Source organism: Pipra filicauda, unplaced genomic scaffold, assembly GCF_003945595.2.
Source record: "Pipra filicauda isolate LSUMZ 115617 unplaced genomic scaffold, ASM394559v2 scaffold324_size1259732_pilon, whole genome shotgun sequence".
Classification (NCBI taxonomy): domain Eukaryota; kingdom Metazoa; phylum Chordata; class Aves; order Passeriformes; family Pipridae; genus Pipra; species Pipra filicauda.
The window spans coordinates 753,856-780,681 of NW_024104448.1; the positions used below are offsets into that span (position 1 = coordinate 753,856).

Below are 26,826 nucleotides of genomic sequence, written 5' to 3' on the forward strand. Positions count from 1 at the left end.
TAGGTAGTTGTGGGGATGGCAGGGTAGGGCAGGGAGGGAAATCCTCTGGATCCCCTGACTCCTTTTTGGCAGTGCAGTCAACTGCCTGCCCATCTCTGGCCATCCCAGCTTTGCCTCACTTGCTCATTTTCTTCAAATAGTTCTGCTAAGCCCCAGGTTTCTGAGAGTGCCTTTGTTCTATGAGAACAGTCTTGAAAGGATAGTGGGAAGACAGCTATGCAACAAAGCCAGCTGAACTGAAAAGACTGCAGATGTCTATTTTTATTCTCATTATTTTAAAAAATATCACTTTTTACTCAGTACAATTATTTTCTTTGCCTCAACCTTGTTATTCAGTGATACCTCCCATGTGCTAGACTGACCAGGACTCTTACAGTTGCCCACCAGCCTGGCCTGCTCTCCTGGTGGTATCCCATCCCTCCCCGTACACTGTGTGGGTCTCCCAGGGCCTCTTTTTACATGCAGTGCAATTGTTACAGTGAAGATAATTATCTGCTTAGCTCTGCCTGTGGTGCATAGCCTGCTGTACTCACTGCACACCAGGTCAGGGATCTTCCTAAAAGGTCTGGTTACAACTTCCCAAGGCAGCTCTGTGGCCGGGGAAGTATTTTGGCCTGTGCAATGCATGAGGGCAGGGGTTAGGTCAGAGCAGATTTTCACAATGGTTCCTTTCGATCTCTCAGATTAGAGAATGGCTTTCATTACACACGTTCAAGAACAGGTTAGACCACCATCTGCCACTGGTGCTATTGGCATAGCTGAACTGGGCTCAGTGCAGATGATCTCTTCCAGGCCTGCATTTCTATGGCAACTTACATGTTTTCATAGTTCTCTGAAGTCTGGTTGAATTACTGGTTTGAACTCCAAGACAAAAGGACATAGGTGTTGTCTGACTTCGCAGCTGAGCTACATGCCCAGAGCTGCAGCAAGTCTGCAAAGGCAGGAATTCACTGGTGGCATCTGTTCTAGTTTTCACTGAAAGTGTTACAGTTTATTACTTTACCTGGACAGCTCTCTACCTGTGCACTCAATGGTTTGTGCACCCAACTTGCCTTGGCCTGCACTCAGAAGTGAAGGACTTTGGCTGAGGACTTGTGAGGAAGCCAGCCCTACAGGTTTGTTCCCTTATAGAATAAAATCATTGTGCCTTAAATTTATTAAGTAGTTGGGAAAAAAAAGTCTTTCTTGAGTGTCCTTGATGAAGATCCAGGAGAATAATATTTAAAATGTCATTATTTATATAAAATGGCAACTTTGGCAGTCTTGGCCAAAGACATACAGAAGACACAAAACAAAAAATTATGCAGAGGTTTTAGTTTCTTGAGGAACCTCAGGAAAGAAGCCTCCTTTGCAAGGCACACCTGCAAGGTGGAGGTGGTCCTCAGTGTGGAGATTGAATGATATGGAGTTTTGCTATGTCACATAAGGCTACTTGTCTTGTTAATCATTCTGTAGGATTACTTGCCCAGAGTTACTTGGTGCTAATTATCAGTCCAATGTTCTACCTTGGCTTGGACCATTTCACATAGGTATTGTGACAATGACTATTGCATTACTAATGCTACTAAACTAGAGTCCAATCTTTTTTCATGGCCATTTTCGAAGGCTGTTGGTCTGCTCAGGTAATAGCTTGCTGATCACAGAAGTCCAGTTAGGGCAAGAAAAGGGAAGTGGTTGCATCTCCAGTGCAGGATGAAGCACTGCAGTTTCGCAGGGGTTTTCATGTTGAAGAGACAACAGAGGAGCAGGCACATGAAATTACACCCCTCTTTTTCATAAACACGAACACCGAGCACAAGGTAGATACAGGCACTTAAATATTTTGGCTAAGCAACTGCAAAGAATAATTTAAAGCCTATTATCATGGCATACCTTACATCCATTGTAAAGATACAGGACATCAACTATAAAGCACCACTTTGCCATATCAGATTTTGTTTCTGCAGATAAGGCTAAAAGTTGAAAAAAGTGAAAGAAAATTGCAGTTTTAAGAAAATCTGTGGTCTTTGTCTTACTTCTCTCAAGTCTTGTGGTTTGTCAGCCAATCCAAACTACTGCTGGGTACTGGTTTTTGACCACCCCATCCCCCAGTCCCTGGAACCAGTTGAAATGGCCTTTAAATGGCCACATCAAACAGGTTCTTAGGTCACTTTTGCCTTTCTGTCTGATCCTGGATTGCAATGGGGGACCAAACCCCCCAGCTGGGCTGCATTTTCAGCTTAGGTGACTGCTGCATGTGATAGAATATTTATCTGCAATGGTTGCAGTGAGAGGAAAACACCTCTAGGTCTAATGTAGCCTCATAGCCCAGTAAACAGAGGTTAATTGTCACTCCCAGTAACAGGCCATGGGCTTTCTGCTGACTCTGTAGGGGCTCAGGACCAGGCTTGTCCGGACTGCTTTGCCTGAACTTGCCTCAACCTGCCTCCAGCAGTCCCTTCGTTTGTTCAGCTGTGAAAGCAATTTTTCTAATGACTAGGAAATGCAAGTGTATTTGTAAGATTTGAAGGCCAGTGATGAAAATCAAGATATAAAGTTTGTAGCAAACATAAAATTGCCCCTAAGCAAGCAAAAAATAAAGAAACAGAAACAAACAACATCAACAGCATGCTAACCGTAGAAATTACCTGGGATGCTGACAGTATTTCCTCACTATCCCCACTGCAGCCACTAACTGTTAGACCCAGAGCAAATGTGAATATACCATCAAAAAAGGGGTAGAAAGTAGGAAGTGTGCATAGATCAACTCATTGAGTATTTTTTCCTGTAGTAGTATGGTAGTATTCTTTTCTCTCCTCTCTTTTTGTCTCTCCTCTCTTCTTCTTCGATCTAGACTAATAATAATTCATATTATTAGTGTTAAAATTCACTACACTAACAATACATTCCTGACTTTACAAACACGTTGTGTCTCCTTTTTGCTTATAACAGCTTTTGAGTGTAACTGTAGTTTAACTAGAAGTGACCCACCGGACAGGACAGTGCTGCAGAAGCAAAATGGGGGACCCCAGACCTGTGTCCAAGTGCTGCTGTTGCTCTGAAAGCTCACCTTCTCCCCATCAATGGCTTGGCAGCAAACTGGCTTTGTCTCAATGGGTTCACTGCCCAGAACACCCAGAACAGGGCACAGTCCTGTCAATCTTGCAAAGCTAATGAAATAATCCTGTTACCATCCCTGGTCACACATCCTCCTCAGGTTCCTGTTTTCTGACAAGGCCTTGCAGATACCTGTATTCTTTTTATTTTTATTTAGAAGGACAGACAAATATTTTTGTCTATTTAGAAGGACAGACAAAGATGATAGTGAAGCCCAGAACCTTGGAAAGCATCCAAAGAAGCAGCATGGAGAAACCACAGTTGGAAGGTTTCAATGGCTACTTTAATGAATTAGTAAATAATATGGAAAATGGACTTTCTTGGTTCTCAGGTATCAAAATCCCGTGTCTAAAATGGAAAGAGTGACTCTGCAACAGAAGAGGCTTGCAAGAGCAAAGTTAAGTTAGTCCCTGAATGATGCAATGTAAAAAGGGGTAATTCATGGAATCAGCTGGTAGGGTTACGAATCTGCCTTTGTGAAGATTACAATTAGTCACCGTGTTTAAAACGTTTGCCTTGAGGGAAAGGGAAATGTCTGTATTGCAAGATACTGGAAGGTGAACAAATTTAAATTGCCTCAGTGTAATATCTCTGCACAGACACAGCCTTAGAACACAGACTCTTCAGGCTCGACCTGGCTCATTACAGGTCAAGCACACAATAAATCATGGCAATGGCATTCACAGTGACACTGCTGTGAAGTCACCAGGTACTCAGCAGTGCAGGGGGTACATCCTCCTGAAAAGCAGTATTAAACATGGCTCTTCAGAAATGCAAATTCTCTGCCTGCCCCCTTTCAGCCAGTATTCAGGAAAGCAGGCAGACATGCAAATGTCCTGCTCATTATTCTGTTTAGTGAGCTCCAAATCTACTGGTCTTCTATGCACATACAAAGCCATATTTGAATCTTCTTAAAATGGCTGAAATGACTCTGCAAAGCCAGTGTGGTTACTTCACATTTAGTGGCAGAGAGGTTGTCATTCACATCATGCTATGCAAGAGCACAGCAAATATCCAAACCTTTTAAAATCATCCCCCTATAAAGAATTTTATGGAAAACTACTGGCAAATGTTGAAAAAGAAACTTTTCTTAGAAAATGTTTGGCCCGTGTACTGCAAAAGAAGAAATAGTTATGTGAAGGGTTTGGATATTACAGTGAAAAAATTGTTATACTGAATTAACTTACTATATTTTTCATGTGTTTCTTTATAAATATTTTTACACGAAGGAAGAAAATAAATACAAAGGTAAAATGTTTCTGTTTGAAATCTACATTCAATCAGACAAATTTTCCATGTAAATGCTAAAAAAATTAAGTGGTCAAGAGCATGATTAACACACATTTTACAAAGACAATGTAACAAGAGGTATGCAACACTGTACTCCATTCCACAATGCTCACTGCTTGTTTAGCACAGTGCTGAAAAGCTGCATCCCTTTGTGTTTGTTAATGAACCCATTCCCGTGAATATGCAGGCAAACAATAAAAAGGCATTGGCAAACTGGAGGCTATTTTAACCACATATACACAATGGCTATGTAGTTGCACAAAATGGTAACACAGAAGTAAACGTGGAAGTGAAACAACTTCGAATGTCATTGTTTTTACAAAATGCCAAGTTCCCTAAAGTTGAAGAAAAGAGAAGCCCACATGAAAAGAGAAATGTCAACACTGTTCCAACAGTAGTGAAACCAGTAAACCTGCTGATAAGACCAAGCCAGCAAAAATCCATAGTAAATGATGACTGAAATTTCAGAAATGTCCATGCACTTTCCATGACCATTCAGTTTGGTAACAGTACTTCAAGGTATAAGTATGAATGGAGTACGAAAATATATTACACACAATAAAATCAGATGCCATCAATGTATTTATAGAGCCTTCCATCAATCCTGCATTTCAAAATGCTGTAAGCAGCATTATCAAGGAGGACACCGACCTGCAGACTGTGGGGCTGATGGTGAGAGAAAAAATATATTCTGTCTATTCGAAATAGTACATGAATAAGTCTGATGGTTAATGAGTGAACATAAAGCTTTGACCAATATTCTGTGAACAAGTAACATGCCTTTTCTTTCTTGTCTGTTCAATGGTAAGCATCCCCTGCAAAGAGAGGTGCTGAGTATTTGAGAAATCCGAATTCCTAAAAGTTAACGGGGAGGAATGAGGAAAATAACATCATGCTATTATGAAGTAACTTATGAAAACCAAGTACTTAGAATGCCACCGTTGAGACAAGTGTGCTGCGTAAATCTGTATAAATAGATGTGGATTTCCAGTCTTAGTCATCAAGGGATAGAAAAGACTTCTTTTTCCCATGGACATTTGCTTTTGAAATTTACTCAAGAAAATATATAGAATTTCTATTCTCATCTGGAAAATTTATCTTTTGTTTAGACTGACTCCTAGAAACTGTTTCTTGTTCCTCGTGTTCTCATAACGAGATTGCAAAATGAAAGTTGAATTTGTCACAGTAGATTTGGTTCAAGAACAGATTGGCTACATTTTGATCTCACCTGATCAGAACACCTTTCCTGTTTTGTTTTGATTTGTTTTTCCTTGCAGGCATTTAAGAAAAGCCAGATTCTTATTCTACATGGACTTCTATTGTAATCCTCATTTATACAAAACACTAATGCAGATCTTGGATTTGTGTTATTAAAATCTCCATGTACTTCATATTCTTAGAAACTCCTCAAACATTTTGAAACAATGATCACTGTTTTTCAACAGTTTAAGGCTGTCAGCATGCTTTGGGGTGGGGACAGATATGGTCCTGAAAGCAAGATTATGCCATTAAAGTTCAAGGACAGGTTATGTCTACAGGTAGCTTTCCAGGTCAGATTTGGCCACTCTGACCTATTTTAGTGGATAAAAACTGCTATGTTGTGCCATTCTGAAGGGGAACCTAAGCAGCATGCATGAAATCAGAAGGGAAAGAGGGGAATGCATAATTTTTCCTTGCCTCCAACAATTTTTTTTTGATCTGAAAAAAACCCCATGGCCACAAAGAAACCAGCTGCATAAGTAAGGGTAAAAACTAAGGCTGGTTAAAAATTAGTTCAGTTTAAGAAGTCTTCCAATAAAAAAGAAGAAAAAAATTTTCTAAATTATTGTATTATTGTCCTTCCTGTAAGAGCTTTCATAAAGAGCTTGTCAGTAAATGGGCTTATGAGGGAGGCTGAAATAGAAAAAAGAAAGATCTATATTGTCGGCATCTGTGAACTGTACCTACTTTTTGTCTGCCCCTGACACAGCATCTCCCTTTCACCCAACCCAGCAAGCATTTATTTAAGAACAGAACATATATCTATTAAGTTTAAAAGAAAAGAAACAAAAATATCCAAAATTCTTTCTTATAAATTAATTTTCAAATCCGTAATTTATTCAATTTGCCATGCTGATTTCTTGCCTGTCAGTAAAACAGGGGCCAAAAGCCACGTTAACATTCAGTTTCTGTGGATGCATTTTCTTGCCTAGTTTTCTGTTCTTCTCTTGCACTGCCAAACGGTCCCACCAAATTAGTTACACTGCTGGCATGTCCTGGTCTTTTTAATTTGTCCTTTACAGACTTGGCTTTCCGAGAATGGCTGTGCAAACTCTTTGAACGTACTGGTGGGAGCCCAGAAGTCCTTTCTGGCTTTACTGACAGTAAATTCTCTTTCTCAGCCTTGACAGTGGCAGGCATAGGGGTGTAAGAGGCACTCATACCTGCTTCACCAGCATTACTATCATCATCTGTGTCCATCTGTAACTGTTTCTCCTCTGCTTGCCTTTCTGCTTCAGAGACAAGACCAGGGTATTCTGGAGGACGTTCTTGAGAAAGCTGCTGCTCAACTTCATATTTCCACTCTGTGGCCCACTGTTCAATCGTAGAAGGGCACACCTGATCCATAATGGTGCTGTATTCTGTGGTCCAGTTGTTAACTCCTCCAACCAGCTTCCCACCTTGTGCAAATATAAAGCTCCTTGACTTCATCATAGTGGTTTGACAAGCACTGAAAGTTTCAGGAGGAAAATAGCGCATTGCTTTAGATTTTTCCAAGGGATAAGAGATGGTGGCTTCTAACTTGGTACGTTCTACTTTTAACTGAGTGTTTGGAAAATCTGATTCTGCTACTGACTGACTGTTTGTAACAGCATCCACCTGGTTTATACTTTGAGGAACCATTCCATTGCTACTGAAAATCCCCTGCTTTTCATCCCCCAAGCCACCTGACTGAGAATGGGGTCTGGAATCACTCTGTGCAATATCTAACATAGATTTACTGTGATCTGCTGTGGTGACTGCATTAGCACTAGAGCTGTGATGGGGACTGCTGTGGTGTTCTGCAACCAGCATCTTTGGGTCTGCTCCATCTTCTTTGGCACCAATAGAGTGGGCTTTTCTCCGCAGTCCCATGGCTGGTGACATAGGAGTGGCACTGTCATCAAAGGTCAGCTCATCTCCACCAACCTGGTACCTGTACACGCTGTAGCCATCAGAGCTGTTGACACTGCTCTGCCTCAGCAGATAAGCAGCATCACACTCGGACGAGGCCCGTGAGCGCGGGTACGTCAGCTCGGACTTGTCGATCCCTGCCAGCTTCTCCAGGGCATTCACCATGCGACCGGAGAGCTCCTCCAGCTGCGAGAGCCGCAGGTCGACTGTTTGCAGAGAAGCTTTCATAAAATGCTCTCTCTCATTCACTTCTTCCAGCCTCATAGACATATTTTCAACTCTGTTGGGTATAAAAGAGGAAGCACAGACCAGAGCCTGTAGAATGGTGCAGTAACCCATTAAAGGCACCCAGCTCCCCATTCCTTCCTCAGGCAGCATTCTGTGGTACATGCCATGCCTCATTCTTTTTGCCTATGTGTAGCATCAAAAGCATGTGCATTTTCTTGTTATCTATGCTTTCCATACACCATATTAGAGGGCTATTTGGACTTTGCTGTGCCAGGAGAGTCCAAGAGTTGTAGCCCTCAGGGACAGTCTACTATTAACACTTCTGTGTGTGCCACCCATCGCATGCTCAGCTGTCCTTTCACTGTGAAGCATCAATTAATTACATGAAAAGTATTTTCTAATGACATGCTCCCAAGGTGACTGAAAACAGCATCAAAGCATGTTGTAAAACAGGTTTTGTAGCTGTATTAGAGAGAACATATGCTGGTGTTGATGGGATTGCTTTAGCTCTTGAAATACCTTTCTATTATGTATCAGCTGAAGGGAGTGGAACTATCCTCCAGTTCAATTACAATAATACTTTTCCCCATTTTCTCTTATCATTTATATCATAATGGATATGATAGTACTAGAAAAATGCATATAAAAGTAATTCATTAGAATGTGACTTAGAGATCTAGTAAATCAACTGTGGAAATTAAATCACGTCCTTTTGCTCTCACACACAAAAGATGACGAAGCATCTGGAGCAAGAAGCCATGAGAAATAAGCAAATCTGCTTTGTGGCCACAGACCATAGTGAATCAGTGAGGCTTACCAGCCCTGCTTTATTCTCTGCCACAATACCTAGGATTTTGACAAATTGCCATGGATAAATAGTGCAAGAGAAACTACCCAAATACATGGAGCAGATTTAATTTCCTTCTCTAGTCTCAAATTTCACATTTAATAATGCAAGATGCTCAGGGCCTCTGTCAAGAGAAAGATACTTATCTGTTAAAGAATTATATGGCTCACAGAGCTATTTTAAAAGAAATGTTAAAAGGAAGATATATATTAATATAGATATAGATGTATATAGATATATATAGAAATATATATGTGGAGTACTTCATCATCAGAATACCACATAGTAGATTAAGGTGAAAGAGGGTTTAAACTGTGTATAATTTTTATTACAGGGAGAATTTTTCATCATTTCAAGAAAGTGACAAAAAAACCCATCTCTTGAGTTCCTTACATCTCCTAATAGAACAGGCAGAGCTTTTGGGAGCAGTCCTGCCAAGTGACCTGGTAAAAAAGCCCTGCTGCCACTATCACTATGTGCTTACACAGCAATATGCAAACGTTACCTAGTCCTCAGAATAGCTTAATGATTTACATGAGAATATTCCCTGTCTTTTAAAAGGGGAAGTTCATGTTAAATGCCTTGTTCAAAGCTTCCAAGAGAATCTGTGGCAGAAATTAAAAATTCAGCAGCTGTGGGTGCCAGACCTCAGTATAAACCACAGGGAAGAACCTTCAGTGCTTTTGTCATTAATCTCCAACATGTTTCTCAGGATTGGACGAACAGTTGGAAACTCAACAAGTGGCAATTTACTCAGATAGAAATTGTAACTGTGATCCTCAGGTGGGCGAGAGGTAAAAAATTCATTCTTATAACAAAGTTACCCAAACCAGCAGATTTAGTGACATGCCAGCAGGAACAGCACAAAGCTTGCTCTTGTGACAGATGCACCTGCTCAGGTAGTTACTTGGGATTCAGATCACCTTCTGAGTTGGTGATGGTTTTCTTCAAGATCTAAATCTTTTGTATTTTAACTCAACTGTGGTTATAAAGAGATAGAAAAAAGCAAATACTGTGTGGATTTTTTTCTTATAATAGGTACCTTTCAGAGGTAACTCTGATGCGTTCGTCATTGGATGATTGCTGCTCGTCCTCTTTGTCCTGGAAGTATTCTTCCACACACTCCTCTTCAAACTCATACAGTTTTTTTAGCTCTTCATCATTCAGAAATAACTCTGTGCAAAAGAGAAGAACAAAATAGGAGTTTTTCTGAACTTCTGGCAGGCAATTTAAATCCAGTTTGGCAGTTTATTTTGGACATGGGCATATTGCAGATTCTACTCCTGCACTAAATGAACAGATGATTTTTTAAATAGGGAATGAGCACGTAGCCAAAGACAGGCCCAGCTGTGAAGGCAATGGAATGCATTATGACCATCATGTCCTGTGACCATCCACTGGGCCTTATATGGTCTCAATGACTTTTGCACTTTTTAGCAGCAAGTGCTGTGCGTTGAACAAACTGAGCAGCCTTTACAAGACAAAGACTAAGGCAAGCTCTGCCAGTTTGAGTGTTCCTTCACTCAAATATTGTTCTTAGAAGGATGCCAGTTGTAGGCAACAGATAAACTAACAGATTGTTCACATATATTCTTTGGATAATGTTCAGAAATGTATAACCATGTAAGAAAAATCCAAGAGGAATATAAGCTCTTGGGAACATTTTATCCTTTATTTGAATTTGTCTCTTTGCATTTGGAAGGAGGGTTACATTTAACTTTTTCCTTTTTCTTTTTCCTATTGTGCAAAAATGTTTCCTGTGAAATGTAGAAATAGAGGGATAATTGTGAATATGTGATTATTTCCATGAGGCATATAATGAAAATAATAATTAACAGTTGCAGAGTAGGTTAGAAGTCTCCTCACAGTTTCCCTGTGAAATGACAGAAAAATCTCCAAATGATAGTGGGGATACTCTTAGTCACAGGTTGCTCACAATCACAGAGCTGACACTATAGATGACATTTGAAACTGTGATCCCTTCTTCTCAATTTCCTTTATGCCCTTCCCAACATGGACTTTGCTAGAACTTGGTAACCCACTGGATTAAGTAGATACTATCTCACTGTTTTAAGAAAGCCTGTTAAAGAAAGTCTTCATTAGCATCATAAAATTGCATGTTCTTAGATGCCCCCAGCGCCCAAGAGCTGTGAACTTGACACAAATCTTGGCCCACACTGTCTTCTGCAAATACACTTGATTGTACAGTGAACCAATAGTTCAGTGTTGCAAAAAGGTGGTGCTTTCTGCTGAGAGGGTGCAAAGAGCTCAATTTAGAGAAGATTTCTCTCATACTCAGTCCCCTGTCACGCTCATCCTGGTCTCCATCCCCCTTCTTGCAGCGACAGCAGATTCTCTTGATGATGATGTAGATGTGGCTGAAGATGATCATGGGTGGAGGCAGGACAGGCCTGTCGTGGAACGTCATGATCAGCTGGTACCGCTGGAACTTCCACACTTGGTTGGATATTGATTTTACCTCAAAGAAGGTATTGCTGAAAGGAAACATGGGTACAGTTGCTATTAGGTCCCTAATTTTACTTATCATTGAGCAAATACTCTGTTGAAAAAAAGCAGCAGCTAAATAACAACATGGAGCTACAGGACCTGCTTGGTTCAGCTCCTTGTTGGTGCTACTGAACTGACAATTAACTTGAACTCATGATTTCACCACTCCTTCTGAGGGTACAAACAAGAAGTGCTCTGCATCCCTTATGCACCACCCAGAACAGTCCTCCTCTGGGATCATTTGCTCCTACTGTATAAATCCTTTAGGTGTCAGTGAAAAGAGACTTGCACAATTTATGCATCACATAATTGGTATTCTGGGGCTTGGTTATGAACTATTTCTTTTACCACATGCCAGTATTTGATGCTACACAAAGTATTAAATCCCTGAAAAGTATTTGGTATGCTAAACTCAGAAGCTGCACATAGTTTGCCTTTAATATGTTAATCAGCTTGACCTACATAGAAGACTTTTCAAGTTTCACAAAATGTCCTAAATTTAAACTTTATTCACTCAAACTTCTGACTTGAAAACATGGTGCATATTCTTGCAAAGGAATTTATTCTTGGAAGCCTCATCATTTTTACAGTAAAATAAGGTGTGTTGTAATGATGGTTTATTTTGAAATTCAGTGAATATGAAGCAATATAAGTGATAGTATTCAATCCAGAGATAACAATAATCACAGTTATGAAATACCAACTAAGGGAAAACAGACTTGATATTCTGTCATAGAAAAAACTTTTCGAGCTATTTTAAAGTATGCTCAGACAGCTCACTCCACTTGTATGATGGTGATGATATTTGCACTTCCTTTTTTATATTTTCTGTCCACTTTTCTAACTTCATGTTCTTTAGAATATCTCCATTCATAAAACCAGTTAAAACACCTCTCTGAAACCAAAGAATTCCTGTGTACACAGAGCTTTTGCTTTCTTTAGGTTAGGTACACATGAGATTATTTACCAATGATAAATAACAATCTGCCTTCATTCTGTGTCTCCTTTCTAGCAGGATCCCAGCCCCCTGCACCTTGCTGGCACGACAGGAGTTAACAGCATGACCTACTTCCCAAACTGCTGATTCCTTGGTCCTTCAGCCAATAATAGCTCCCATTGTGAGATCCTTCCCTTCTCCCCCAGCTAACTGACTGGCATTCCAGCCCTTTGAAATCCGTGACCTTTTAAGCTCCATACATCCAATGAAAGACAGGCTTTGTGCTTGTGACACCAGCTTCCTTGGCCAACAGGCAAAAATGGATCACCTGCTTTTCTCAGGTGCTGTGTTCAGAAAGTATTACCAGCAAGTAGTTATTCCTTTTTTTTTTTTTTTTAATCCCTAGGAAATCCATGCAGTGTAACGTAGGTAGGAAGAACAAGCTGCAGAAATGTATGTAGTTTTACTCCAGAGTAGTCTAAATATAGATACAGATAAATATAGATAGTGCACACTGCTTGGCCACAGACCTTGGCAACATGTAGCCATCCTTCCTGTTGGTTCAGGCAATATAGACTCTTTTTTTAGGTCTTATAAGAATTCTGCAAGGCCCTAATTTCTTTTTCTAAATTAAAAACAAAACAGGAAGAACAAAGAAAAAACAAGCCAGATGGTGTAGTGGGAATGCCTCCTGCTTTGGGTGCTGAGATTTTTGTGCTGTTCTATCGCAGAGTCAGCAGCCAGTGGCTCCATGGGCTTTATCCTGTGCATAGCAGGTTTCATGGATTCTGTTTCTCGTCTTTCCAGAGCAATCTTGAGGCCTGTCATTACCCATTAAAAGGTAATTGCAAGTAGCCAGATTCTCTCTTATGCATTACTGCAATTGCTGGAAAAAAAGGCACCTTTCCTCCTCTCCTGCCCAGTGTGCACACTACTGCCAGGATTTGTCAGTCATACCCAGAACCATTAGATTCTGAAATGCAAAACCTTGCAAAATCAGCTGATGGGTTCTCAAAGAAATTTTATCTCAACAATAAGAAAAAGATCCATGATCATTTACATACTTGAAGACAGCAATCAGCAGGTTTACCAACAGGATATTTGCTACCAAGAGGTAACAGGCCATGATGGCAGGAGTGAGCCAGGCCCCTGGGATACACGGAGGGAGGCGTTTACCATCATCATCATAAAGATTGTCCCCACAAGGAGCTGAAGAAAAAACAGGAAAGGCCTTTTTCACAAACCGCCTGATATTTAAAAACACTATTCACATTTATTTATCGATGAGACATGCATAAAATTTGCCAAATTTTGTCAGTTTATTTCCAGTAGCAAGTATATATAATTTCTAATTCTGCTTCTAACTACAGCTTATAAAAACAATTTCCTGTATTAATGAATGGAGAGGCAGCTCCAAGTTTACTGTACAATGTGGCTTTCTCATCAAATTCATTTGGATTTTCTTTTTCTCATACTAATAGTTTAGGACAAGATCTTCATATGTATAAAACATTAATAGGGGAATTAAAAAAAATTCTTCAACCAAGCTTGTGTGCATACCTTGCCAAAGATACAAAAGGATTGGCTTGGTGGTCCCAGATTGCTGAGCATAAATTAAACTTTTACTGGGGCCCTGAATGTATTAAATAGGCCTTTAATGACCCTGGACCAGCTTTACTGGGGGTCTACATGTACACCCCCTGTGATACCTGTCCCTCCTGGGCTGTGTCAGGTGTGCAGGTCTCAGTCCTGCCTCCAGGAGGGACCTTGGACCTGTGGGAGTGCCCTGGATGGACCCTCTGGCCCTGTCTCCTTTTGCCTCTTACTGACCCCCTGGACAGATCCTACACTATTCCTTGGCCTGTCTGGGGCTGTTAATGTTACCAGCAGGCCAGTGGTACCACACAGATAAAGTTATAAAATGAAAATGATATAGTGACAGCAAAATAGACCACTGAGAATGAGACAAAAAGTGAGAATATTGAGCAAACCAATATAAAATGATTGCCTGAAGTAATTCTAAGAATACACAGGTTGTCTTGGAGTTGGGTAAATGAAGCCAGTTTGTTCTGACCTTAAGTGCCAGCATACCTGATTTCAAATACAAGGTTAGCTTTTGGAACCATTTAGTAGCAGGTAAAGCGTTTGTCAACCACAGGTTCTTTAGCTGAAATCTTAGCAAATACTAAGTCTGACACCATGTTCATTACAGATTTAGTTTATGTGAACATTTATTTGAAAACAGACTAATCTTATTTCCTGTGGACTGAAAGAGATATTTAGACTATAATTAATAACATTTATTTTACTTGTTTCTCAAACATCAGACTTATATTTTTCCAGGTTTTCCTAAGAAAAGTATAACAGAAATGTTAAGCAAATTGTAATTTTATTCAAAAGGACCAGTGAAAGTACTGCTAAAAAACCAGTAACGTTTCTATGTAATCAAAGGGAATTAGTTATACAATGCCACTTATGCATCGTAATTTAAAAAACCTGATTATTTTACTGTTGGTGTACTAGAAACAAGTCTTAGCAACCACATAAACTCAATTAAAACCTTTGATCTGCATTCGGGATTAAAATAAAATATTTTTCCTCTGCTTATTTTCAAATGAAAGTATTACAGTAGATAAACAAGTTTCACACCTGAATATTGGATGAGTGCTATAATTAAAATGTGAGAAACTAGTCAAGAAAAAGATTAATGAACATATTCAGCTAAATGAGATAATCAGGTCCCCACAGACACTTACGATTAATTTCCATGGCATAGACTGAAGAGCATTCCAAGGAACGAAAGAGAAAAGGAGGCAGGGAGAGAAAGAGAATAATAAAGAAACAAGACCAAAAAAAGTGATTGAAGATACAGTTCTGCTGCCAAGAAAAGATAAGCAACTCAAATGTCAGAACAGTAGAGACATATGCCTCAAAACAATGTCTTTGTTAAAAATGCATTGCATTCTGCAATTTCCTTTTCATGCTGTTTTCCCCAAATGTTACATATGGCAGCGAATTAATGACAGTAATAAAATATCACAAAATGCTCCTGGCAGATGATCATTTAAATATAGAGGATATTTCAGGCAAGTAAACAAAACTGGCATCACCATGAACACGAAAAAATTCAAAACTATCACACAAAAATCGTTCTTTTAGCTACATTTCCTCCCTTTTTTCTCTTTCCTTTTTTTTTTTTTTTAAAGAACCACTCTGGCTTTGAGTCTGTCAGATGTTTCTTTTGAATAGCTATGTTTCCATTAATAGTCAAGATATTTGTACACTGTAATAACATCAGTATCATTAAAGCCCATTTTGACTACCAGTGTGGATACTTGCTTGCCAATTCCTAAATGGTGATTGTAAGAAAAATCTCACTATTGAAAAAAACTCAGCCAGGCTTCTCTATTGTTTAAGAATGTGATGCTGTTGAGCACCAGATGCCATGAACTTCTTGCTCATGGATGTCTTCTAAACATAGTGAACCATGCAAGGGCACCCTGGGTTCATTAGAAGTGTTACCAGCAAGTTAAGGGAGGTTATTGTTCCATTCCTCAACTCCAGTGAAACCACACCTGGATTTCTGTCTCTAGTTCTGGGCTCCCCCGTAGAAATCAGACTATAAACCTGACTGAGCAACCCTGAGTCCCTGAGCAACCTGCCCTGTTTTGAGCAGGAAAGTTCAGCTGGATGCTTTCCAAAGGTGCCTTACAACCCCAGCAAATTCTGCAACTTGTGATCTTCCCATTCAGGTGACACCCTGTCCTCAGTGAAGCTCCTGACAAAGTCCAACTACTTTATTTCAGATGGAAAATTCCATGTAATACTTTTTCCATAAACTGTTTACACCCCTGGGCCTTGGCAAAACAGCCCATTAGCACTTGACTCAGAATCATATTAGACTGCCCAAAGCAATCTCTCCCCAGTGACTTCTGAGGCTGCTTTTGTGGTGTGTTTAAAAAGAACCACAGGAAGATCAGTGACAATTTCTTGTTGAAAGCAAAAAGATCTTCAGGAATCAATCAGTAAACTTCTACACATTAAAAAATTACAGAACAGTTGAAATGCAGTCTAGTTACACTTGTAGAATGCCTTGCATAGCCATAATTATTTCAATATTAAAACTACACAAACCTGCACATTTCCAAGTTAGTTTATGTTTAGGCTACTGACACAGCAAAGCTTCTGACCTGGGAAGGAGCAAATAGTTGAGCTTGTGTAACTGGAAAGCTCAAACTTTTTGTCTCACAAATATTTTGCTCTGCTGAAAAAAGATTTCTAATTCAAAGGATGCTGAGTATATAACTACATGACTAGAAGCATGAGAGAAGCCTGGGACACCATTTACACTAAAGATATCAGTAGAGCTGGGCAAGGTATGAGTTTTGATTTATAAAGAAATCAAACTGTCGACATTGGCAAACATTCTTTGTCCAAACTGAAGTAGGATTTCAATGCACATAATGAGGTAAGGGATACCCTGTTACAGTCACTTCCTCCCCATAGGAGAACTGACCCATTTGTGAGCCAGGATAAGCTCAGGATCTCTCGTGCACCAAAACTGCACTATCAGACAGTAAATGAGTGGCTTGACCTTTCATTTCATCAAGTAACTTACTGTATCATAAGTTCCATTAATGAGACAAGCATTCATTAAGAAAACAAAGAGGATACGATTTTTGCAACAGTGTACACTGTTCAGAAACAGAGCAATGACATTTTATTCCTTTCTAAGCAATTAAAGTACACCTTAATGACATTTGGTATAAAAGCTTCTCTTGATGATGGATCTTTATGGTTTTTGAATGTAGACCTCCAGGTTCATCAGCCTTCCACTTTGCTACCTGTCAGTACATACAGATGACTGAAATAACACCTGCACAGAGCTGAAACAGCAGCTTGTACTATTTCAGATGAAGTGCAAACTACAGGATACACACTAGAGGAGGCCAGCTGCACGTTGACTGTCATACGAATTTGCAATATTAACACAGAATTAGCAGCAACAGGACAGTTTCCATCTCATTTAAAACAGTGACAGCTATTTTTTTAAATTATGCAGGTTTTTTTAGAAGAAAGGCTATTTCCACACCCAAAGCTAATCAAGCATAGTTTTGTTTTCCCACAGGTGTAGAAAAGAAGAACATTGGTGATTCATGAAATGGAAACATCCCTGAAAGCAGACAGATACATGAATGGGAGTAAAAATGTATGAGCTCATTGCCTGTGCTGTGAGTTGGAGATGAAAGGATATGTGTATTTTAACCTCCTGTGCAAGGTATTTATTTTTTTCTTCTTCTGTTGGAACTATTAGTAAAACTTTGGTTCAAAAGAACATTTCAAAATGATTTCTGCTGATCCCTGCAAGTAAACAGAGATCTTAACACTGTTATACTCTCAGACAGGAGAATAATCCAGACTATACCACTTTCAGTGTGAACTGAATTTGAATATAAACTGAGAGGCAAGACATGCAGGTGGGGAACAGAAAATTGTTCAGTCTCAGGTGTGTCACAAGAAAACAACAACAATATAACCAAAAAGAGAAAACACTACTTCCAAATTAAAAGAAAAAAATCTTTAATTTGGATCTGATCATCTGCCTCAGAAACAGGAAACAGACTCTTACTATGAATTCTACTCTTACGGTCTATCTGGTCTGCGAACACCTCTCCGTAGATCATCCAGTAGGGCATGTAGAAGATGTTCCGGGCCAGCCTCCAGGAGGGCTCCTCGTCGGGGTGCAGGATGGCCTGGCGGGCCACCCCGAAGCTCATCAGGACCACAAGCATGATGACCACGAAGTAGAGCATGTCAATCATCTGCATGGACAGAGCACAGGAGGCTCTGGTCAGCCCCGGGTGGCACAGCAGCACCAGCAGGGCTGTGTGCCAGCACACATGGAATAAGGGAGCACCAGGAGAGAATCTCCCTCACAGTGACTTTCTACTGCTCATGAATTAAGCATACATAAAAATGCAGAAAACCCCAGCTGTTTAAAGGAGTAATAATTATATTTATTATTTTAATATTATTTTTAATAATTATTATTTTATTATTATACTTAAAATGCTAAAGTCTTTGCTATCCCTTTCTCCTTGGTATCAAGTGCACTATGCTGTGCTCTCAGCACAGACCTCTTCTGTGGTTGCACAGCAACTGTTAGATCATCTCTTCATCATCTCCTGCCCACAGCTGATGGTTTTGTGGGCGATCCTGGTGTATCTGCAGTCTATTATTGCAAGATGTACTATATCTTGAGTGTGTGTGAAATTCACAGGGCAACTTTTCACAGGCTTTATTCAGAGTCCTACTCGATGGAAAACCTCCTTCTAAATCAGAAAGGAATTTAGTTTCCCATGAAGTTCTGAAAGACATAATTTATAGCAATTCAGGCACTAACCATCTTTCCAATCATCATGACGTAAGGTCCCAGATATTTGTTCACACCAAAGATATCTAGTACTCTAATGTACCAGAAAATGATATCTACGCAGTAAATCACTCTTCCATAACCCATGTAAGGCTGGTTCTGTAGGCGAAGAATTGCTCCTATAATAAATACTGAAATAGCCACCAGGTCAGTAATATTCCAGTATTCCTGGAGCCAAACTTTGACTTTTTGGCTCAGCTTGCCTGGCTCTGACATCAGAATCTGAAATAAAAAACAAACAAACAAACAAACAAAAAACATTAAAAAATCATTTAACAATGAAATCATTAGAAAAAACTCCAACTTAACATTTTTGAAGTAATGTTCATGAAAAAAGACCAATCTTGTCATGTGCAACAGGTGTCTGAGACCTCCTCAATTGTCAGAAAATTTTATTTCAAGCAAGAATACTTTTAGTTACTGGCAGGCAAGATTTCCTTTTCATAGAATCATGAAATGATTTGTATTGGAAGGGATGTATGAAGAGCATCTACTCCAAGCACCCTGCCATCAGCAGGGACACCTCCCACTATCCCACGTTGCTCCAATCCCCATCTAACCTGGCCTTGGACACTTCCAGGGATGGGGCATCCCCAGCTTCTCAGGAAAACCTGTGCCAGGGCTTCATCACCCTCATTATAAACAATTTCTTCTTTATGTCCAATTGAAATCTACTTTCTTTCAGTTCGAAACTGCTGCCCCTCGTCCTGTCTCTACAGGCCTTTGTAAACAGTCTCTCTCTGTTTTCCTTACAAGTCCCTCTCAGCCTGTTTCCACAGCAGAGCTGATCCAGTCCTCTGATCATTTTCCTGGCCCTCCTCTGAACCCCCTTTTCATATTTGTTCCTATTTTGGCTTTATTGATTAAAACCTTTTTTTGCTGTAGGTTTTAATCAATAACATCTAAACCAGGAGATCTGGCTGACTGTCTTGGCATTCATATTTGTCTCCAAATACAGTTGGTATGAGACGTGGGAATTGTGAATTGGAGAAGGACAGGCCAAGTGCAAACCACACCACAGCACGTGAGCACTGCAGAAGCTTTTATGCTTTCTTCACACAAAAGTAAGGGGCTGAGTCAGAGAGTACTGGCCAATTGCCCCAAGCACCTCTCTGCTGCAGCTCTCATCCAGGATCCCACCACTAATAACAGACAGGACCTACTGGGATTCCTTCATGGGTTATGGCCCTGCCCCTCCTCAGAAATGCAGAGCAGAGTGACAACATTACTATTCACTCCTGAACGCAGGGCACTTCTGCCTGAGCTCTTTGCCCAGTAAGAGAAGGGTTTAATGCATGGAAATGGGTTATAGATGGGTCATAACTCTGCAGCGATGGGGCAATTTGGGACTGTGAAAATGAGAATCTTCTCTCTCATATTTGGTTTCTCAACCCTGAGCACAAGTCCATCCATTACCAACTTCTAAGAGGGAGCTTCATTGTAAGGGTTGTGAGATGTTGGTATGGTCAGACTTTACCTCTCTTACTTTCTCCAAAGCCAAGGTCACAATGTAGGAGATGACAATCCATTCCTGGACTGATGGCCACCGTTCCATCCGCACCAAGATGATATAATTAAATAACATCAAGTAACCAAGGTATGATATCTACCAAAAAAAAAATTCCTTTATGGATTTTAGGTGATAGATCCCAGTTCTCCCACAGTTAGGCAGTATTCAAAGCCCCCTGCATTCGTTTCCCTACTAATTTTGCTAATTGTGACCTTCACGCATGTATGAACCCATATGTTGAGGCTCTGTGTGAAATATTCAGCTGCTGAAGACCCTTCCATGCACAGGAAGAAATTTTTTCTTCTCTGAAGGAAGCAGTCCTCCTGCAATGCCCCTCCATAGCTGCCAGGCACACTGGCAGAGGCCACAGGCCTCCAGCAGCTAAAGGAACCACAGATGCTGTGGAACATATGATCCAGACAGCTGAATTATCTCATTTGTTGAAAGAAGAAAAACAGCAATTCTAAAGCCCTCTAAATCAGGCCATTTATGCATGAGGCTTTTTTAACCTATGAAAAAGTAATTTCTTTACACTGTGAAATCATGTTGAATACTTTTCTTTGAAACTAAATAGTAATTTTGCTTTTAGATCATTAATACAGGCAGCAGAAAGGGATCAGTGCAGTGTTTTGTGATTACAAGGTGCTAAAACTAAAAGCCTACATATTATTATGACCTACCAGGTATCCAGCATCCTAACTTTGAATAAAAAAGAAACCAGTATCTAGGGCACACAAAAAATGAATAAGCAGTAGCATTTATACATTTTCTGTTTTATTATAACTGAGTTTGGCACCAGATAATTCTTGATGCACTTAATAGAAAATTAGATGCTTGCCAAACATTATTTTCATTTAGATTGATTTTAATTATTTAAATGAAAGTACCTATTAAGTCCTAGCAGGCTGGGATTTGTGCTTCCATCTGGGCTGCGCTCAGGTGAGCAGCAGAGCAAATGGCAAGCACTGTCACTGTGGGATCTCTTCTTGGCTCCTAAAGTGTATTTCAATGCAGAACAGGAACCAGGACCTTTTGGAAAGCAAAAGAATCCAGCCTAGTTTGGATGGAGTGACTGCATTGTGGAGCTTGCACTGACGTTGGGGTATGATCAGTCACACAGAGCCTCCTTCGAAGCATGGAGGAGCTTCAGAGACTGACAGCATAAGCTTCAGTTATTCATTTTGTTTCACTCTCTATGCCCTTTTCTCTGAATAAAGGGAGTGCTTTACTCATCAGATCCCATGGAAGTTAGTACTATATTTATTTATTTATTACTTGGTTCTTATTTTTACATTGAAATCCTTTTGGTTTCACAGGTGTGAGAGAAATGATCACTATCCATTCAATCATCATGACTTACTGTGTAGAACCAAAATTTGACAATAGGTGCATTATAAAATTCATAGATCTTTGTTCCAATTGGAAGGCTCTTTTGTTTTTTCTTTCCATTCTCTTCATCACCTTTTCGGGAGCCTGTATCTGCATTTGCATCCTGGAAGACCAAAGTTGTCAGATTTCATCAATATACAGTTGTAAAAATAGAAGCTTTTCCTCAACTACAGCCCCAACCAACTGATAACTCTGCAGTGATTCCCCTGAGCAACACACCTCTTTTAAAAAATACAAAAATAGCAATTCTGTAAATATGTGGAACTACAAAGACAATTTATATGCCCTCAGAATCCAGTTTGTACATTCCCCAAACTCTTCACTGATTTTTATCCCACAGAGGTAGTTGAGATTTACCTGAGTGACCTATAGCATAATCAGAAAAGTCAGAAAACTGAGCACTATTGAGATATTAGAACTTTCTAATACTCTCCATTACTGACCGCATTTTCCTCCTCCTTTTCTTTGCCTTCCTCATTTTCTCTTGATGTCTGGTAGGAATAATCATCATAACTCCGATACTCGAGGAAAAGGATGGTGGGAGGGAAGAGAATCCCCATTATAACCTGTAAACAAGAAAGAATTCAACTCAATATTCATTTACATTATAGATTTCATAACAAGGCAAATCCCATAAACAAAATTTTCTTTTGTATAGTATTCAAGATATTGTGCTATCCTCAAACTACAGAAATGAGTAAGTAGTTCATATGAAGCAATAAGGTATTCTATGAAAATATGGCACCCTGAAAAGCCTCTCATCTCCACAAATACTCTGCAATTAAGAAACTGTGCTGCTAAATTAGTGTTATCTAAAGAGACATTATGGAATAGACACAATGGTGGTTAGAAAAGGGTTCATGTTTGTTACTGGAGTTTATAGTAACTTTAGTTAGCTACTATAACTAGTTTTAATAGTTAAAAAAACCTATGAAAGGTAAAAGAAGTTTTGCAGATAGCACTGGGGGAATTTTACTATATGAGATTGCTTGGATGAAGAAACACAAGTCCAAGTACAGAAAAGGAGCAGAGAAAAGAATGCAGCTGATGAAACTAGAACATCAGGAGGTTGATTAATTCTTTGGAGAAGAGAAAGGAAGATAATAAACAGATTTAGAAAGCACCATGATGCAATCTGAAAGGCAGGACACTTGTCTGAAGATTTTAAACAGTTTTAAGAGGGAGACATGGGAAATAAATTGAGAATGACAGAGACAGTGCAATGTGTGTGTCAGCAGACTTGGGAGTACAACCTGCAAAGACAGATGCGGCACTTTGTCAGCAAGGGGGGATTTGAGGAAATAAGGAGGTGAGACTGAAGGCAGCACCAGCAGGATGGGCCTCCAGATGGGTGACAGCAAGTGCATAACACAGCAAGGAAAGGATTATATTCACATGAAAACATACACAAGCAAGCACTGCTCTGCTTCCTTAACGTTGACTCACTGATGTTTCTCTTTTATGCCAGCCCCCTCACATTACTCATTTTTTTGTAAATCCAACAATTGGGAAATACTACAATCAGTAAGAGAGACTGCATCATCAAATCACAGAGGAGCGATATAAAAATCACAGTTTCACACAATGCAATTGCACAGATTTCACTCTGCAACACTGAGTCAACTTTGTGTCTTCTGGTACAATATTGAACAATATAAGAAGCATGTGCCTGCATCTGGTTCATTTTATCTCCCTTCCCATTGCATAGATCCCTAATGGAGGTCTTTTTACTTGTATCCAGCTAATATTTAATCAAATGAATATGTTCTCAATTAACAGATCTCATGCATTATTGAAAGCCACAACTCCTCTCTCAGATTCCAGTCATGTTGAGTCTTTCATGGAGTTATATTTTCCTTTGTCATGGGGTAATATTCCTTAGATATGCTGATTTTGGAAACAAAAGAACTTAGCATTAAAACAGGTTATGTTCTTAAAAATCTCCCCTTAGTCAGCTGATTTTGCCTGTGCACTCTGTCCCAGGCAGTGTTAATGCCCCAAACCACCCCTGACCCTGTCCCTGCACAGAGGTACCTTCAGGCCGGGGTTCTTCCGCATGCGCAGGCGCCCCATCCACATGTCCGTCAGGAGCATCTGGCTGCACGTGTGAGCAATGAAGTCCCTGTGCTTGGCTGCCACAGCCAACTTCAGGCAGGTAGAATTACTCCAGTTTTTCAGTTCGTAGGTCAGTAGTTTCATGGCAATCTGCTCATCGTGTTTATAGGACTGATCCAAGAGTTCAACAGCCAGCTGGCCAAAATCTCTGGAAAATACAAGAAAAGTCTGGTGATGTTTGACTTAGAAATCAGTGTTTGCTTGCACTTGTGGTTTTGATTCTGTTCACAGGGCATCATATTTATCCACATACATGTACAATGACAAGAACAACTGAATCTCAAGCTTGATTTGTTTCAAACAAACTGTTAATGACCCCAGAGAATTTGCTTAGACCAGTAACATCTTGAGGCCAGTTTAGGCATATCATCAGATACCCCTTAATTTACGTGAGTAAATTCTGAAAATAACTTTGTGAAATAAAACTAGCTAGTTTTACAGAGAGAGAAGCCGAAAAAAGAATGCATTCTGTCAGAAAAAAATGTGAGTCTTCTCCTTGCTAGTGTTGCCTTGCAATACTGAGACCACGTTTTGCCTTGTTTATTGTTGATAAATTGGCTCCAAATGGTCTTTTCTGTGACTATATTCTAGAAATAAATGGTACTTTACTAAAAGTAAAGCTTGTCAGTAGGTCACACAACCCCTCGTATCAAGTAGGTATAAAGTCTGTTCTGCATCTACTAACTTGGAGTTGTTGTCCAGATCCTGAGAGATGTCATCCACCAGCTCACTCTCAGAAGACTCATGGGCCATAGACTTGTACAGCTTACAGGCCACAAGTGCCTTGGCCATGGATTCCTCCCCTCTCTGCCACAGGAAGAGGGCCATCTTCTGCCGCTTCATCAGCACGGCCCACACCATCAGCTCATGGAAGGGGTACTGAAAGCGGCTCACTTCGGGGTCATCCACATCAATATCAATCTCTTCCTCCTTTTTTTTCTTTTTCTTCTTCCCTTTGGTGGGAGGCTCATCATCCTGGGAAGAAAAAAGAAGAATTGTTCCCATCAGTCTTTAACAGCCCACCTGACAAGGGCACCATGCACAGAACAAGTACTGAGAGGACACATTAATACTTAGAGTTCTAACTTGGTTTTGCTGTTTGCTAGAATGAGCCAATAGCATGGGACATATGGGACATGGGACATTAGCATGCACTGGGCAAGCACACACAGCTTCAGGTTTTAGTCAGGGCACACGTAATTCCGAGTCACCCATCCTGGGCAAGGGCAGTAGGACCTTTTGGTTCTGAAGGCATTCCTTCACACTGCACTGTGCATACATCTCCACCACATGTGGAAGTGCACCAGTTGTGCCAAGGGAGCTCTAACAAAACTGAATTCTCTATGAATAGGTTCCCCTGTCATTTCTCATTCCGTATGTCTGTGTCCATCCCTGAAGAACAGGGATACCTGCGCATCTCACGGGTACCCAGGCAGCTTTCAGACCCACATGCAGGTGGAGTGGCAACATGCAAATGGAAAAGACGGGCAGAGTCCTTTAGAACAGCAAGATACCAAAGGGAGTGTTCACCTGGGAATAAGCAATCTCCTCTTATGTGTGCAGTGCAAACGGAAGGTATAAGGATCCCATGTCTTAAAGGGATAGGGAGGATGGAAGTAACTGAAGGGAAGTAGTGACAATGAAGCAGGATCCTGAAGGGAGAAAAGCCATGATTGGGAAAATTAGGGTTTAAATAATGTAGGAAGAACAATGCATATATAGGTGTAGACAGCTCATCATCACTCTAGACCTGGATTCCAGCCTCAGAAGTGGATTGCAAGTAAAAGAATTACTATTCTACAAAGTCAGTCCTTGTTTTCAACAAAACACTATTTTTCAACAAAATACGAACTTAAATTCAAGTTCAGAGTTCAGCCTCACACCCCAGGCTTCCAAAGATGACTCTTCAGTCAGCAATTAAGCATGCAGTTTTAAGAACTTCAGCAGTTTTAAGAACTGCAAGTGGTGACCTCTGTCTCTTACAGTAATTCAAGGGTCATTAATTACATGAAGAAGTGTTGAGCCTCTCTGAAGCACAGGCATAAAATCTCAAATGGAGATTTGAGAATCTCTCACTAAGAAAATCTCACTAAGAAAATAATAATAATAAAAAAAACCTAGGTAAGAAAGACAAAGTGTTGACAAGTCTAAAATTCTTCTTTTAGAGCTGCTAATACTGAAAATCAAAATCCCAAAACAGCTGAAGTCACATCAATTTACTGCCCACTTCAGCAGAAGAAATATTAAATTTTCTTTTCACTTTTCCTTCTCTTGGAAGAAGGGAGTGGGCTATAGCTGCTGTCAAGTGGAGACGGCGCTTGGGTTTGTGCCACATTGAACATTTGAAAGAAAATCAAAATGTGCTTTTGGAGAAGCACTGTGGTCAATGCTGACCAGAGAGGGTCACACCTCTGAGGGGCTGAGCTTTCGGCCTTGAGCCGTTAGAAAAAGGGAAGCAGATCAGAGAGGTTAAACATAACATGGACTTTCTCTGTAGAGAAAAAGGCTCCTTATCTGCTTGGGGAAAAAGAGGCATTTGTGTGTGGGTATGAGTCACATCAAATATAATATAAGGGATGTCCACACCCTGTGCTTGAACACTCTCACATTAATAAAAGGACACTTCCCAAGGAGTATGCCTGGCCCCGTGCTGGCAGTGCTTTCCTGGTCTATTGTAATACTTGTTTTTCAGAAACAGAAGCAACTACCACCAAAACAGAGTGAGTTTTTGGGCATCATCTCAGATATGTTTTTGCTCAATTACAAATTTCTGCAGACACACAAGTAATTGATGCAGGAGCTGGATCCAAATTCTGGATCAGCCCATCATTCACAAAGCATGGTGCCATCACAGTAGCAAGATGTTTTATAGTGGAGAACAGCAGCTGACGTGTCTGACCACCTTGATTTTTCACTCCAGTTAAAGGTTTTCTCTATGATAAAACTTCATCAGCCCAGAAATTGCTATTTCATGGTTAAAGGAGATTTCACCATAAGTAGCACTGCTGGATCACATTCTCTTTTCAATATCATCAATGTTCACACATGAATGATAAAATCTACAGTATGTTCCAACATGAAACATGTTATTACATAATAGTGCTAAAAATTGCCTGAAGACTACCGAACAGAGCTTTAAGCAGTTCTAAGGATGCTACTCATAAAAAAATGGTCAGAAGTATTTCATAGAATGTTTGCAAAATGGAATATCCTGTCCAGTTGAAATTTACTTAAAGTCATAATGAAAAAGTTAAGAGCAAGAACAGAACTGAATCAAGAAATGTTCTGATAAACCAGTATTTTACAACAAATCCAACTTA

At 40.0% G+C, this 26,826-nt stretch overlaps 1 protein-coding gene across 1 annotated transcript in view; it reads right to left on the reverse strand.

Moving 5' to 3' along the window:
• Window positions 1-4,264: 4,264 nt before the first annotated feature.
• TRPM1 (transient receptor potential cation channel subfamily M member 1) overlaps window positions 4,265-26,826 on the reverse strand; it is a 79,237-nt gene continuing 56,675 nt past the window's right edge. The window contains exons 16-27 of the mRNA XM_039383772.1: window positions 24,192-24,481; window positions 23,426-23,654; window positions 21,835-21,957; window positions 21,363-21,494; window positions 19,970-20,098; window positions 18,463-18,714; window positions 17,707-17,881; window positions 14,816-14,836; window positions 13,124-13,268; window positions 10,910-11,109; window positions 9,657-9,789; window positions 4,265-7,819 (exon numbers count right to left, since the gene is read on the reverse strand). Of these exons, the coding sequence (XP_039239706.1) occupies window positions 6,541-7,819; window positions 9,657-9,789; window positions 10,910-11,109; window positions 13,124-13,268; window positions 14,816-14,836; window positions 17,707-17,881; window positions 18,463-18,714; window positions 19,970-20,098; window positions 21,363-21,494; window positions 21,835-21,957; window positions 23,426-23,654; window positions 24,192-24,481 (3,108 nt within the window). The 3' untranslated portion in view covers window positions 4,265-6,540. The remainder of the gene's footprint in view (window positions 7,820-9,656; window positions 9,790-10,909; window positions 11,110-13,123; window positions 13,269-14,815; window positions 14,837-17,706; window positions 17,882-18,462; window positions 18,715-19,969; window positions 20,099-21,362; window positions 21,495-21,834; window positions 21,958-23,425; window positions 23,655-24,191; window positions 24,482-26,826) is intronic.